Source organism: Sphaerodactylus townsendi, linkage group LG09 (assembly GCF_021028975.2).
Source record: "Sphaerodactylus townsendi isolate TG3544 linkage group LG09, MPM_Stown_v2.3, whole genome shotgun sequence".
Taxonomy (NCBI): domain Eukaryota; kingdom Metazoa; phylum Chordata; class Lepidosauria; order Squamata; family Sphaerodactylidae; genus Sphaerodactylus; species Sphaerodactylus townsendi.
Window position 1 is genome coordinate 20,895,741 of NC_059433.1, and position 13,392 is coordinate 20,909,132.

Here is a 13,392-nt window from a genome sequence, read left to right on the forward strand (position 1 = left end):
TGCAGTGTCTCCTGACTTGATATGAACCAAGAGGATATTTGTGTGGACTTCTGAGAAGCAACAACCCTGGACTTTTGTGGCCATGGGGCTGGGAGAAAGTGAAAGGGGAGGGGTCCCCTTCCTCCTTTTGGCTCCGTAGTGGCAGCAAAGGGCCACATGGCTTGGGCTGGCTACAGCCCAGGTCAGCAATTCAAGCAGCCGTTCTAACTGGGAAGAGGCAGGGCTCTGGACCACCACCACTGCCCGCCTATAGCCAGCTACTGCTGAGGCCTTTCCTTCATTTAGCTCCAGCTTCCCCACAGCCCCTTTGTCTTTGCGCTTCATGATCGTGTGCTTTATTTGGGTTTGCTGCTTGCTTATTCTTGTCACAGCTGTCTTAGAGGTTTTGGGCATTGGACCAGATCTCGTTTTGGGGGGAGCTTGACCCTGTGTTCCTGCTTCTGGGCCTTTATGTGGTCTTGGGATGGGGCTCTTCAGAGAGATACTCAGTCAGGGGGCTATTAGATGGTTTCCATCCTCAGTTGGAAAAGGAACCACGCAGTGACTTGCACCCCTGTGGGACCCCATTGCTCCCCCAGTAGGCAGGCTGATGCCATCAGCTGACAGGAGGGTCACCCGATGCTGGATCCATGTCCTATGCCAGTATTGGCGAACCTTTTCGAGACCGAGTGCCCAAATTGCCACCCAAAACCCACCTATTTATCGCAAAGTGCCAACGCGGCAATTTAACCTGAATAACTCCCTCTAACAGGGGTCAGCCTGCTGTAGCCTCCAGCAAGTCCCACATGCGCCACTCTGCGCCTCTCTAGCATCTTTGCCGCCTCTGCCCCCTCCCCCTCCCCCCCCCCAGGCAGCAGCCACCGGGAACACAGGCACCAGGCCTGCCAGCCTCCCTGCTTGCGGAGGTGCACGCACATCAAGTCCAGCAGCCCAGGCCAGCCTAGATGTGTGTGTGTGTGTGGGGGGGCAATTCCCCCCCACATGACAAACTCTGGGCGCACGTACCCACAGAGAGGGCTCTGAGTGCCGCCTCTGGCACCCGTGCCATAGGTTCGCCACCACTGTCCTATGCACTGCCAGTGTTTCTGTGGTTATTTTCCATAAAAGCTGCAACATTCCCCCCCGCCCCCCGTTCATGTCTACTGCTACCTCTGTTCTCCTTTTGATTCTTGCTGCCTTCTCTGCCCTTAGGACTGTAAAATGTGTGTGTGGGGTGGGGGGTGGGGGGTTTGCTGCTTTTGTAGACAAACCCATAAAACCACTGAGCTTAAGTAGGAGATGATGCAAAACTGGGCAAATAGACATAAAACTTGCTTTGCTGGCCAAGAGCAAAGGTCTTTCTATGGTCTCCTGTTTCTAGCAGTAGCAGGCCAGATAGCATGGAAGCGCAGAAGTAACAAACCTTTCCTGTTGTTTGTTTTCTACATCCGGTACACCCTCTTTTTTTCCTCAGTGTTTTCAACTTGCCCTTTTTGGGGGGATCACAGGGTTCTTAACACGTGTTTACACTAGTTGTTTGGAAGCACCCTTTAACTCTGCACATTTGCTGATTTGTTTACACAATGAATGGATAGATCAGAGACAGCAACAATATGAAAACCACACAAAATACTGGAATACTGTATACAGTTCTGGACACCATAATTCAAGAAGGATATTGTCAAGCTGGAACGGGTCCAGAGGAAGGCAACCAAAATGGTAAAAGGTTTGGATTCCATGCCCTTTGAGTAGTGGCTTAGGGAGCTGAGTATGTTTAGTTTAGAGAAGAGAAGGTTAAAGGGGTGACATGATAGCTGTGTTTAAATATTTGAAGGGATGTCATACTGAAGATGGAGCAATCTTGTTTTCTCCAGAGACTGGGTCAAGGAATAATGGGGTCAAGGTACAGGACAATATATTTCACCTGAACATTAAGAACATAAGAACATAAGAACTAGCCTGCTGGATCAGACCAGAGTCCATCTAGTCCAGCATTCTGCTACTCGCAGTGGCCCACCAGGTGCCTTTGGGAGCTCACATGCAGGAGGTGAAAGCAATGGCCTTCTGCTGCTGCTGCTCCTGAGCACCTGGTCTGCTAAGGCATTTGCAATCTGAGATCAAGGAGGATCAAGATTGGTAGCCATAGATTGACTTCTCCTCCATAAATCTGTCCAAGCCCTTTTTAAAGCTATCCAGGTTAGTGGCCATCACCACCTCCCGTGGCAGCATATTCCAAACACCAATCACACGTTGCGTGAAGAAGTGTTTCCTTTTATTAGTCCTAATTCTTCCCCCCAGCATTTTCAATGAATGCCCCCTGGTTCTAGTATTGTGAGAAAGAGAGAAAAATTTCTCTCTGTCAACATTTTCTACCCCATGCATAATTTTATAGACTTCAATCATATCCCCCCTCAGACGTCTCCTCTCCAAACTAAAGAGTCCCAAACCCTGCAGCCTCTCCTCATAAGGAAGGTGCTCCAATCCTTCAATCATCCTCGTTGCCCTTCTCTGCACTTTTTCTATCTCTTCAATATCCTTTTTGAGATGTGGCGACCGGAACTGAACACAGTACTCCAAGTGCGTTCGCACCACTGCTTTATATAAGGGCATGACAATCCTTGCAGTTTTATTATCGACTCCTTTCCTAATTATCCCCAGCATAGAGTTTGCCTTTTTCACAGCTGCCATGCATTGAGTTGACATTCCCATGGAACTATCAACTAAGACGTCCAAATCCCTTTCCTGGTCTGTGACTGATAGCACTGACCCCTGTAGCGTGTATGTGAAGTTTGGATTTTTTGCCCCTATGTGCATCACTTTACATTTTGCTACATTGAACTGCATTTGCCATTTCTTAGCCCACTCACCTAATTTATCAAGGTCCGCTTGGAGCTCTTCGCAATCCTTTGTGGTTCTCACCACCCTACATAATTTGGTATCATCTGCAAACTTGGCCACCACGCTACCCACCCCTACTTCCAGGTCATTTATGAATAAGTTAAAGAGCACTGGTCCCAATACGGATCCTTGGGGGACACCACTCCTTACATCTCTCCATTGTGAGAACTTCCCATTTATACCCACCCTTTGTTTCCTGTTCCTCAACCAGTTTTTAATCCATAGGAGGACTTCCTGATGGTAAGGATTGTTCGACAGTGGAATACACTGCCTCAGAGTGTGGTAGAGTCTCTTTTTTTGGAGGTTTTTAAACAGAGGCTGGATGGCCATCTGTCAGGAACGCTTTGATTGTGTATTCCTGCATGACAAGTGGTTGAACTGGTTGGCCCTTGTGGTCTCTTCCAGCTCTATGATTCGATGAAACAGAATCTGTAGACAAGAAAAAGGCTGTGGAGTCTTTTTTAATAATGCACAGTAAGCAACGAGTTGATCTTTTCCACGCAAAGGTGATCAGAGATCAGAATTGTGTATAACCACACAGTGTTCTGTGACCATAACCAAACAGAACACGAAAAGGATTTGGCTAGCAGAAGCTGGATTTCTCGACCTTTGTTAGCAAAAGTTTTGATTCATGATTCCATTAACCGCAGTGGTGAAAGGCAGCTGGTGTGGTCATCGTGGGTAGAGAATGCAGGTATAAAGTTGAGCAGTGGTACACAAGTTCTCACTGGAATCTAAAAAATTGGACAGTGTCCTCAGAATGCTATTAAGAGAGTTGGTCTGGGAACTCACTTACAGAGAGATGCAACTGGAATTCAGAACTGCAAAGGTACTTGGTCATTTGCACAGAAGAAAATATTTTTCCAATCCAAAGGCGCTCTCTATATTCTTTGTTGATGTAATATTACAGTATATCTGTTTGATGAAAGGGCATGGCCACAGATAGAAGGGCATGCACTGGCAGGGCTTGGGAGTTGCAGGCTCTTCCGGGGTTGAGTGCCATGGAGCTGTGTGGCACCCACCTGCTGGCAGATTTGCTTTCTCCACTGGCGTAGATGCGTCTCATGCTGGCAGGGTGAGCAAACATGCCAGCGCGGTCCCTTGCGCTTCCAAGACTTCGTTGTCCTCCTGCCCTGGCTTGGGCTGTGCATGTGTACATATGTTGAGATCACAGCAATAGGCAAGGAACCAGCTGCTGTTAGGAGACTGTGCAGAGGTTTATGGCCATTCAGTAGAGTATTGTCCTGTGGGGAAAAATGAAATGCACACATGCGTGAATTCCTTGACGTTTCATTTTGTTTCCTCAGATCCTAGGGTCCGAGGATGGCTCATGCTGGATTCTTACCTACCTACCTTTTTCCTGACGGTTGCGTATCTGGTCTTCATATGGCTGGGTACCACATTGATGAAGAACAGACCTGCTTTCTCACTCAGGGGTCTCCTTATCGTATATAACCTGGGAGTCACACTTCTTTCATTTTACATGCTTATAGAGGTAAGTCCCCGTAACTGCAGCACAATTCTACCCTTGGGCTCTGAGTTCAACCGACTGGTGCTTGCTAAGAAATACTTTTTTTTCCCCTTTCTGGGTCAGGTTGGCTGGTAAGGCTGACTTTTTATATTGTGTTATTGTTGGTGTTGTGTCTCTTGGCTCATTGGCTTAGGTATCTAGGTGATCTTAGCCCTCTTAAACATTCTAAAGAATGAAAGAATTGTAGGAATCTTCCTGATTTTAAGGGCAGACTGTTCCATAAAATGGCAGCTACCACTGAGAATGTATGTGAACAGGCATCTGCCAATCTTACCCATTCGCATGGTGGCATTTTTAGAAGGCTTTGCTCTGATGAGTGAAGCTGTCACACTGGAGCATAGTGGGAAGGGGGTTCCTGCAGGCCATTCAGTGCTTTGTGGGCAATAGCCAGAAGCTGACACTGAAATTGGAAACTAGTCAATAATCAGTGGAGTAGAAAATGGGGTAGAAAATGTTGACAGACAGAAATTTTTCTCTCTTTCTCACAATACTAGAACCAGGGGGCATTCATTAAAAATGCTGGGGGAAGAATAAGGACTAATAAAAGGAAACACTTCTTCACACAACGTGTGATTGGTGTTTGGAATATGTTGCCACAGGAGGTGGTGATGGCCACTAACCTGGATAGCTTTAAAAAGGGCTTGGACAGATTTATGGTGGAGAAGTCGATCTATGGCTACCAATCTTGATCCTCCTTGATCTCAGATTGCAAATGCCTTAGCAGATCAGGTGCTCGGGAGCAGCAGCAGCAGCAGCAGAAGGCCATTGCTTTCACCTCCTGCATGTGAGCTCCCAAAGGCACCTGGTGGGCCACTGCAAGTAGCAGAGTGCTGGACTAGATGGACTCTGGTCTGATCCAGCAGGCTAGTTCTTATGAGTGTCTGTGGAATGGGTGTGATGTATGCTTCACTTGGTGCCCAATATTAACCAGGTCATGGTATCCTGCACTAATTGGGGTTTCCAGGTTTTCTTTAAGGCCCATGTCTTTAAGGCCCATGTCTTTAAGGGCATACTCATACATTACAGTAGTCAAGTCTCGATGTAGATCATAGAACTGATCTACATGGCCAGATCATTTGAGTCAAGGTAGGATCTTTAACCATCTTCTGAGCTAAAATGAGATGGTAGAATCCCTTTTTTTGAAGGGTTTTTTCTTTGCCATCAAGTCACAGCTGATGGTGTGACTTAGTGACCCCATAGGCTTGGAAGTGCTTAACCATTGCCTGCCTCCGTGTCACAACCCTGTTATTCCTTGGAGGTGTCCCATGCAAATACCAGACTGAGAATGTCTGACTGGTCCATGGTCCCCCAGCAAGCTTCGATTGTGCAAGTGAGGGTTTGGACCTCGGAAACCTGGCCCAACACCTTAACCCAGGGTTTCTTATCCAGGGTTCGGTGGAATCCTAGGGTTCCACAAGGGGTCACTAGCAATTTCCTGAAAGACTGTGATTTATTTAAAAAATGGTTTCAACTTTGGGCAGTGTGCTCTCACACGGATGAACAGAGACCAAAAAAAGTCCACTTCCATCTCTCCCTGAGCTCTCTGGCAGTGCTCGGTGGAACTCTTATTTTGAATGGTTGATTCCAGTCTTAATTTTTGATGTGAGATACGGGAGACAGTTAATGCTATATTGCAAAAAGGTGAGGGTGACAGTGCATTTTTTCAAGAAATTAATGGACTCCTCCAACTTGGCCTGTGACACCAGTCTCTCCCTCCTGTATTTTTTCCCCTGTGGTTTTTCTATATTTATTTTATGCCATTATTTCAAATTTTGTAAACATTTATGGAGTCATATCTGAGGGTCTAATGTGGTGATTTTTTGAAGAGGAGGTGTGAGAGAGAAGAAGAGAATTCTGGAACAGACAATACCGGTAAGTTTAATGATGATAATGGTAGTGAAGAACTTAAATTATGGTGTCCCTCCTTCCCCATCCTGAATATTGAAGTATGACAGGACGTTGGGATGAGGGATTTTAAACTTTGATCAATGCTCATTCACTTATTGTTATTTGTTGTGTTTATTATATTTGACTAGTTAATATTTTAATGTTAACTTATTATAATTGTGTATGTTGTTTTTGCATAATGTGTGTGACCTGCCCTGGGCCTGACGTTAGTCAGAAAAGGGTGGGGTAGCAAATTTAACAAAATAAATAAATGGATGGATGGATGGATGGATGGATGGATGGATGGATGGATGGATGGATGGATGGATGGATGGATGGATGGATGGATGGATGGATGGATGGATGGATGGATGGATGGATGGATGGATGGATGGATGGATGGGATGGATGGATGGATGGATGGATGGATAAATAGAGATAGAGATTAGTTGGTTGGTTGGTTAGTTGGTTGGTTAGTTGGTTGGTTGGTTGGTTGGTTGGTTAGTTGGTTAGTTAGTTAGTTAGTTAGTTTTCTCAGACATTTCCCCATACTGGTACATCAACAGATTTTTAAAAAGTCCATCTTTACAATGAAAGCTGTTTATCAATGGATTTTACAGGGACAGGTGATCCAAGTTGTCCTATTCCATGTGGATCATCTGTGGTAAACAACTTACAACTACAACAGAGGCTCAACAAAATTAAAAAGACATTGACAGCCCAATCCAGATGGTGGAGGAGGCCAGAGACTGCACTGTTGTCCGCTGCTTACAGAGAGCTCCAGAGGGCAGAAAAATCTTTCCCCACCTCTGGAAATTCCTCTGTTAGCGTAGGGCCAGGACTGTGGTGCAAACCCCAGATCAACCCCACCCTGGGAATGTTCCGGCCTCCCTCCCCCACATGCTGGCATTCATTCTGGATGCCAGAGCAGCTCCGCCGTGGCTGGGACTTCCAGCTTTTGTAGTGGCAGGACTGAGGGGCACCTGCCTGCCTATGTACCTGGCCTTCCACCAGTGGATTTGTCTCTTGCACTCACAGGGTGGGCATCTGTGCCAGAGCAAGGCTGCACCGTCTGCATCGATAGGTCCGTCCTCCTCTCTGAATTGGGCTGCCCGCTACAAATCACAGCCATATGACAAGTAAAATTTCAGATTATTTTAAGTGGCTATTGGAATCACAGAACAGAGTGAACCTTTTGTTAATAAAATGGCCGTCACATGATGCTAAAGAGGTTTTGCGTGATAAACTGAAGAACAGCCGCTTTTCTATCCAAGTTGTTGAGTCAACAGATTTTACCAATAAATGTCATGTTATGGCATTTGTGAGATTTGTAAATGATGGTGAAATTCAAGAAACCTTTTTCTGCTGCAAAGAACTACATGAAACATGCAAAGGCCAAGATATATTTATTGTTTTTCTTCATATCTGGAAACAAAAGGTCTGTCTTGGAGGAACTCTGTTGGCATCTATGCTGATGGTGGGCTTCATGAGAGGGTTCATTTCTCTTGGAAGAAAAGAAAATCCTGATTTTGTCACAACGCTCTGGTTCCGCCACAGAGAGGTGTCGATGTCAAAAACTCTTGGAGATGAAGTGAAATGAACAAAAATTCAAGTGCTACAAAAATGGTTCATTCAATGAAAGATTAGTTCGCTCAAGAACGTTTAAAAATTGTGTGAAAAATTGCACAGAGATTCTGTCACACACAAAAATATGGCGGCTCAGCAGAGGAAACTTCAACAGGATGTTTGAGCTGAAGTCAGAATTGCAAGATTATTTGTGAGGAGGTCGTATTCCACATTTTGCTGGGTGTTTTGAAGATGGAAAACGGTTGCAGACACTACCACACTTAGCGGACACCTTCCGTCACATGAACCAACTGAAAAAGTCTCTCCGGATCACTGGAGAACATGTTTTGACTTCAGTTGACCAGATTCTTGGGTTTAAAAGAAAACGGAATGTTTGGGGAAATCACGTTGCAAAAGGAAATGTAGAAATGTTTCTGCTACTGCTCGATACCAGAAAATCTGCAGTCTAACTGAAAGCCATCTGGCAGTACTGCAGAAAGAAATTGGTTAGTACATTCCTTCCCTTTCAAAACAAATGTCTGACTGGGTGAGGGATCTTCTGTGCTCTGCATCTTCTGTTCAGCCTGAGAACTTTGCTTCAAAGGAAGAGGAAGAATGTTGTGAGATCCAGTCGGATTGTCCACTCAAGATGAGGTTCGCTGATGGAAAAGTTCCAGATTTCTGCGGAAGAAGCGTGTCCTGCCATTTATTGGAAGGCATTGCACATTTTGCTGCAATTTTCAACTGCTTCTAAGCATGAGGCAGCTGTGTCTTGCTTAGCCGGCATCAAAAAGCAAAAGCAGACATCGTCTTGTTTGTCGAAGATGAAATCTGTGAATGCTGATCTCGAGTTCAGCCCAGAATTGAGAATTTGTGCGGCAAAAAACAGGTCTCACATCAAAGAGGTAAGTGTCATTTTCATTTTTAATTTAAAAGACCACTGTTAATGCAAATATGCAGGCCTGCACATGAAATGAATATAATCATTTTGGAACTTCTGACCTACCTTTGAGCCTGAATGGGCAGGGGTTTCTCAAGGCCTGAAAAATATTTCAAGGGTTCCTCCAGGCTCAAAAGATTGAAAAAGGCTGCCTTAGCCACTGTAATGCATAGGTTCTCTATATTAACTTGCTTTACCAGCAATAGTGTTGGATCCAGTATAACCCCCTCATTGTTAACTAGGATCTCTGTGATCTGGGAGCAACTTTAGTGCATCTGTGCAAAGAAAGCACCAGTAGGGGTAACCTTCAGAGCTTTATGCCCATAATTTTACAGTTTTGTGTATGAATTTAGGGCAGCGGTTCTCAACCTGTGGGTGGCAACTCCTTTGGGGGTCGAACGACCCTTTCACAGGGGTCGCCTAAGACCATCGGAAAACACATATTTCCGATGGTCTTAGGAACCCAGACACAAATAATTGTATGGTTGGGGGTCACCACAACATGAGGAGCTGTATTGAAGGGTCGCGGCATTAGGAAGGTTGAGAACCACTCATATAGGGCATGTGGGCTTCTCACTTTATCATACTTACTATGCAATACAAGGGGAAGGGGAAGCCACATTGGAGGTGGGGTGACCCTTGCACCGGAGTCTGTGCCCCTTGCATTGTCCAAACGGGCACAGACGCTGGCCCTTTTCTGACACAGGATCCTGAGCCAGTCCGGATGGCAATATTCCAGGGGTTCTTCTGGGGGACGGAGCCGACATTAGTCAGCTTCCAGTGCCCTTTCGGTCTGGGAACACCCCCGTTTCTGGGTGCAGACTTACACTACCAAAAGAGTGGCATAAACCATTGCCCTCAATGGGGGGTTTTGCTGATGGGTTTTTCCTCTTTTTTTCTTAGTGGTTCTGTTGCTGAACATCTCTTTGGAGGCAGCACCATGCCCACTTGCCATAGATCTACCCCTCTTTGGATTGGGCTGTCTGTCTAGCCCAGTGGTTCTCACCCTTCCTAATGCCGCAACCCCTTAATACAGTTCCTCATGTTGTGGTGACCCCCAACCCTAACATTTATCCATTTTACAGATGGAGAACACTGATGCAGAGAGTCTTAGGCGACCCCTGTGAAAGGGTCGTTCGACCCCCAAATGGGTCGTGACCCATAGGTCAGTCTATCTAGCCAGTCTGTAGTGTTGCCTTTGGAAAGGACTCCATCCACACGGACTTGTTAATGCAATTTGGGAAAGGCCCATTTTGACTAGAGAAGCACTTGGGAAAGCACATGAAAAATGCTTCTCTCCCCACATCCTCTGTGTCTGCCAGAGGGCTCAGGTTGGGGAGGGGAGTAACTGGCAGCAAGCACTACTAATCTTTTTGCTAATAAGCGTAGCCAAAATTTGAGAATCTTGGATGAGGACAAAAAAAATCTTCATGCTAAGAACAGGTCCACTGAAGCCCACAGCTAAAAGAATGATTGATTCTGCTGGTCTTAGTGTAGTAATCCCTCCTCTTCAGTGTTGCGTGGAGCAGGAAAACAGCATCTGTAATATCTATTTTTGAGGGGCGGGAAATAACAGCTGTGTTGGAAGAAGGAATTTTGTCAGGTGTATCTTGCCAGAGAAGCTGTTTCTATTCCAAGTCTCTCTTCTTCTATACAGCTGTGAGAAAGTACAAGCGTTTAGTCTTGCTTTGATTCTGGTCACCTATAGAATGGTGGAATGCAGAGGCATGTCTAGGGAAAGTGTAGCCCAGTGCAAAATCTTGAGTTTTCTGCCACCCCCGGTATGGGCAGCCACTTTCCCCTACTATGACCAAACAATGTTTTTTGCACCAGGTCTTGAAGTCAGTGTATAGCCCTGAGGGGGAGGAGGGAGGGAGCAAATTTCCACACACCCCCCATGACTAAATGGCTGCGTCCTCAATGCTAAGACTTAATCTCTAAATATTCTTCCTATGGGACAAGTCCTGTAGCATCTTCAGGAGACAAGCGTTGCAATCCTAAGCAGAGTTATATCCTTCAAAGTCCACTTCAGTGTGGACTGGAGGAAGTACATGAGATTGCACTGAGATAGCGCAGTCCATAGGGAAGTGGCTGAAACCATTGTGGAAGACATATATCCCCGTGCCGATGCAAGTGCCCAAATATGCCAACTTGGGGAGGGGGGATTCATTTTGGTGGTGGGCAGAGGTGGGATCCAACCAGTTCTCACCACTTCTCTAGAAGTGGTTACTAGTTTTTTCTGAGTGCCGAGAAGGGGTTACTAAAGCAACCACCCTGCCCAACAGGGACTGGAGGTGTGTGTGTGCGGCGGCGCCACTGTTTGAATCCCACCACCATCGGAACCTGTTATTAAAATTTTTGGATCCCACCACTGGTGGTGGGGCTCTGTGCAGTTCCAAAGTTCCCAAGAACAGAAGTTGACCTGTGCCAAAGCTTCCCTGCCTTTGGAGTGATGGAGGTCCAGGGGCATCCCCAGAGGTGGAACCCACTAAAATTGGCTTCTACAGGGCTTTTGACCTGGGAATGTCCCCTATGCCCCTCCCCTCCCCTCCCCCCTGGTGACTTACACCATGTTTTAGTGTGGCGTAGCCCATTTGGCAGCACTAGAGTTTTTCAGGTTGAAGGGGAGTTTTTAGTTTTTTATGCTGCCTAAAACCCCTTGGGAGGAGGCACTATCATGGCTGCTGCATTGCTCCCCTGCCCCCAGTTGTACTGTAAGGCTCTGAGACAAATCTTAGTGAGGAAGGAATAACAGTTTGAAAAACAACAAGAACCTCTTTTTTGTATTGTCGGAGGCTTTCACCGCTGGATTCAGCTGGTTGTTATGGCTTTTCCGGGCTGTGTGGCCATGGACTAGTAGATCTTGTTCCTAACATTTTGCCTGCATCTAGTGGACACAGTGTGTAACAGACGTCCCTCTGTGATACACCTCTGAAGATGCCAGCCACAGATGCAGGCGAAACGTTAGGAGCAAGATCCACCAGACCATGGCCACACAGCCCAAAAAACCCACAACAACCAACATCTTTTTTGTCCTTTCTGTCAGTCCTGCTCTGTTTGTGCTTCTTGTGCATGAGTAGAGGCCTCAGATGTAGCTATAGGCCGTTTCCCCACTTTTAAAAATGACATCGGTTTCATCCGGTGCGGACCTTTTCAGCGCGGGGATTGTGTTCCCCGGCTTCCCCACTGCCCCGGGTCATCAAAAGGCACCATTTTCAGCATCGCCAGAAATGACGCGCGCTGAGGGGGCGCGAGAGCTCCAGAGTTGGGGTGGCTGCGTTGTCGCCGTCCCTGTAGTGGGGAGTGCCGCTGGACCCCGTGCTACTTGGCAAGAGTAGCGCGCAGCAAACGGTGAGTGGGGAAAGGCCCATAGTCCCAAGGTATGATTTGAAGGGCCAGGAGTGCAATTAACACGAATAGAATGGAAAGACTTCTTTGGAACCCTGGTGCATGGTATTTAGAATTCTAGAAGGAAAAAAGGGAAGGGCGTAACTGCAACAGATGAGGAAATCTGTTGAGCTCGAGGGAATACAGGGCAGAGGCACAGTCTTTCGTATCCAGACATATATCTGCATTCGTCTCTGCAGATCTCTCTAGTGCTCAGAAGATAATCTAATGCTTGCTGTGTTGGAGGTATTTATACTTGGGGCATGGGATGTTTGTTTAACATGTTGTCATGGTTGATCTGACGTGCTGCCTATTTTTGGACATCGCTACAGCTTCTATCTTGGCTGGCTCCCCTAGGCCTTCGTTCCAGCCACTCAATGAAAGTATTAAAAGCATAGATTGTGCCTCATTAACTTTACATTTATCTTGCCTAAATATCATACCGCTGTTGCTGAAGCTGGGAAAGGTGAGGAAGGAATAGGAAAGAAGGGTCGTCCAGATTGGCAGGGCTGACCCTTACCTTAATGCTTCTTTCAGTGTGGTTGGAAATAACACAGACGCTTGTGGGGTTGACAGTTGCCAAGAAAAGGGAAACGAGGATAACTGAGCTGCAGGGAATATTGAGTGATGAACTCCTATTCTTTTCCGACAGGCTCAGTAGCACTTAACATGGCAGATACGTCATCAAGTAAAATGTTCACCATCGTTCCATGTCAGGAAAAAAACTGCTTGCTGAGTTCTTCCCCTGCCAGTAAAAAAGCAAACATTTCTGCATTAGCACCAGCAGATAACTGGGAATCTATATGGCGGGAAAACTTGGAAAGAACATATTTATGGGGAGTATCACGAAGAAAAGCAGCTGAGCCCCTAATACTATTATTTCCCACATTAAGCTGGAATAGTTGCTTCCAGTAGCTTGCCTTTTTTTGGAGATAATAGAAAAGGGAATTATATTGGCTGTCTTGGGGGTTTTGTCCAGTGGTGGGATTCAAAAATTTTAGTAACAGGTTCCCATGGTGGTAAGATTCAAACAGTGGTGTAGCGCCAATGGGGCTGGGCGGGGCATTCTGGGGGCGTGGGTGGGCATTCCAGGGGCGGGGCATTAATAATTTCTCTGTTACTGTAAAAAACTCTTACTGTAAAAAAAAGTTCCTAATTTCCAGCTGTTATCTTTCTGTCCATAATTTAAACTCATTATAGCAAG

The 13,392-nt window shown here is 46.2% G+C and overlaps 1 protein-coding gene across 1 annotated transcript in view; it reads left to right on the forward strand.

Moving 5' to 3' along the window:
* The first annotated feature begins 504 nt into the window (after positions 1-504).
* ELOVL2 (ELOVL fatty acid elongase 2) overlaps positions 505-13,392 on the forward strand; it is a 36,515-nt gene continuing 23,627 nt past the window's right edge. Inside the window, exons 1-2 of the mRNA XM_048508515.1 lie at positions 505-577; positions 4,185-4,372. Coding sequence (XP_048364472.1) covers positions 505-577; positions 4,185-4,372 — 261 coding nt within the window. The remainder of the gene's footprint in view (positions 578-4,184; positions 4,373-13,392) is intronic.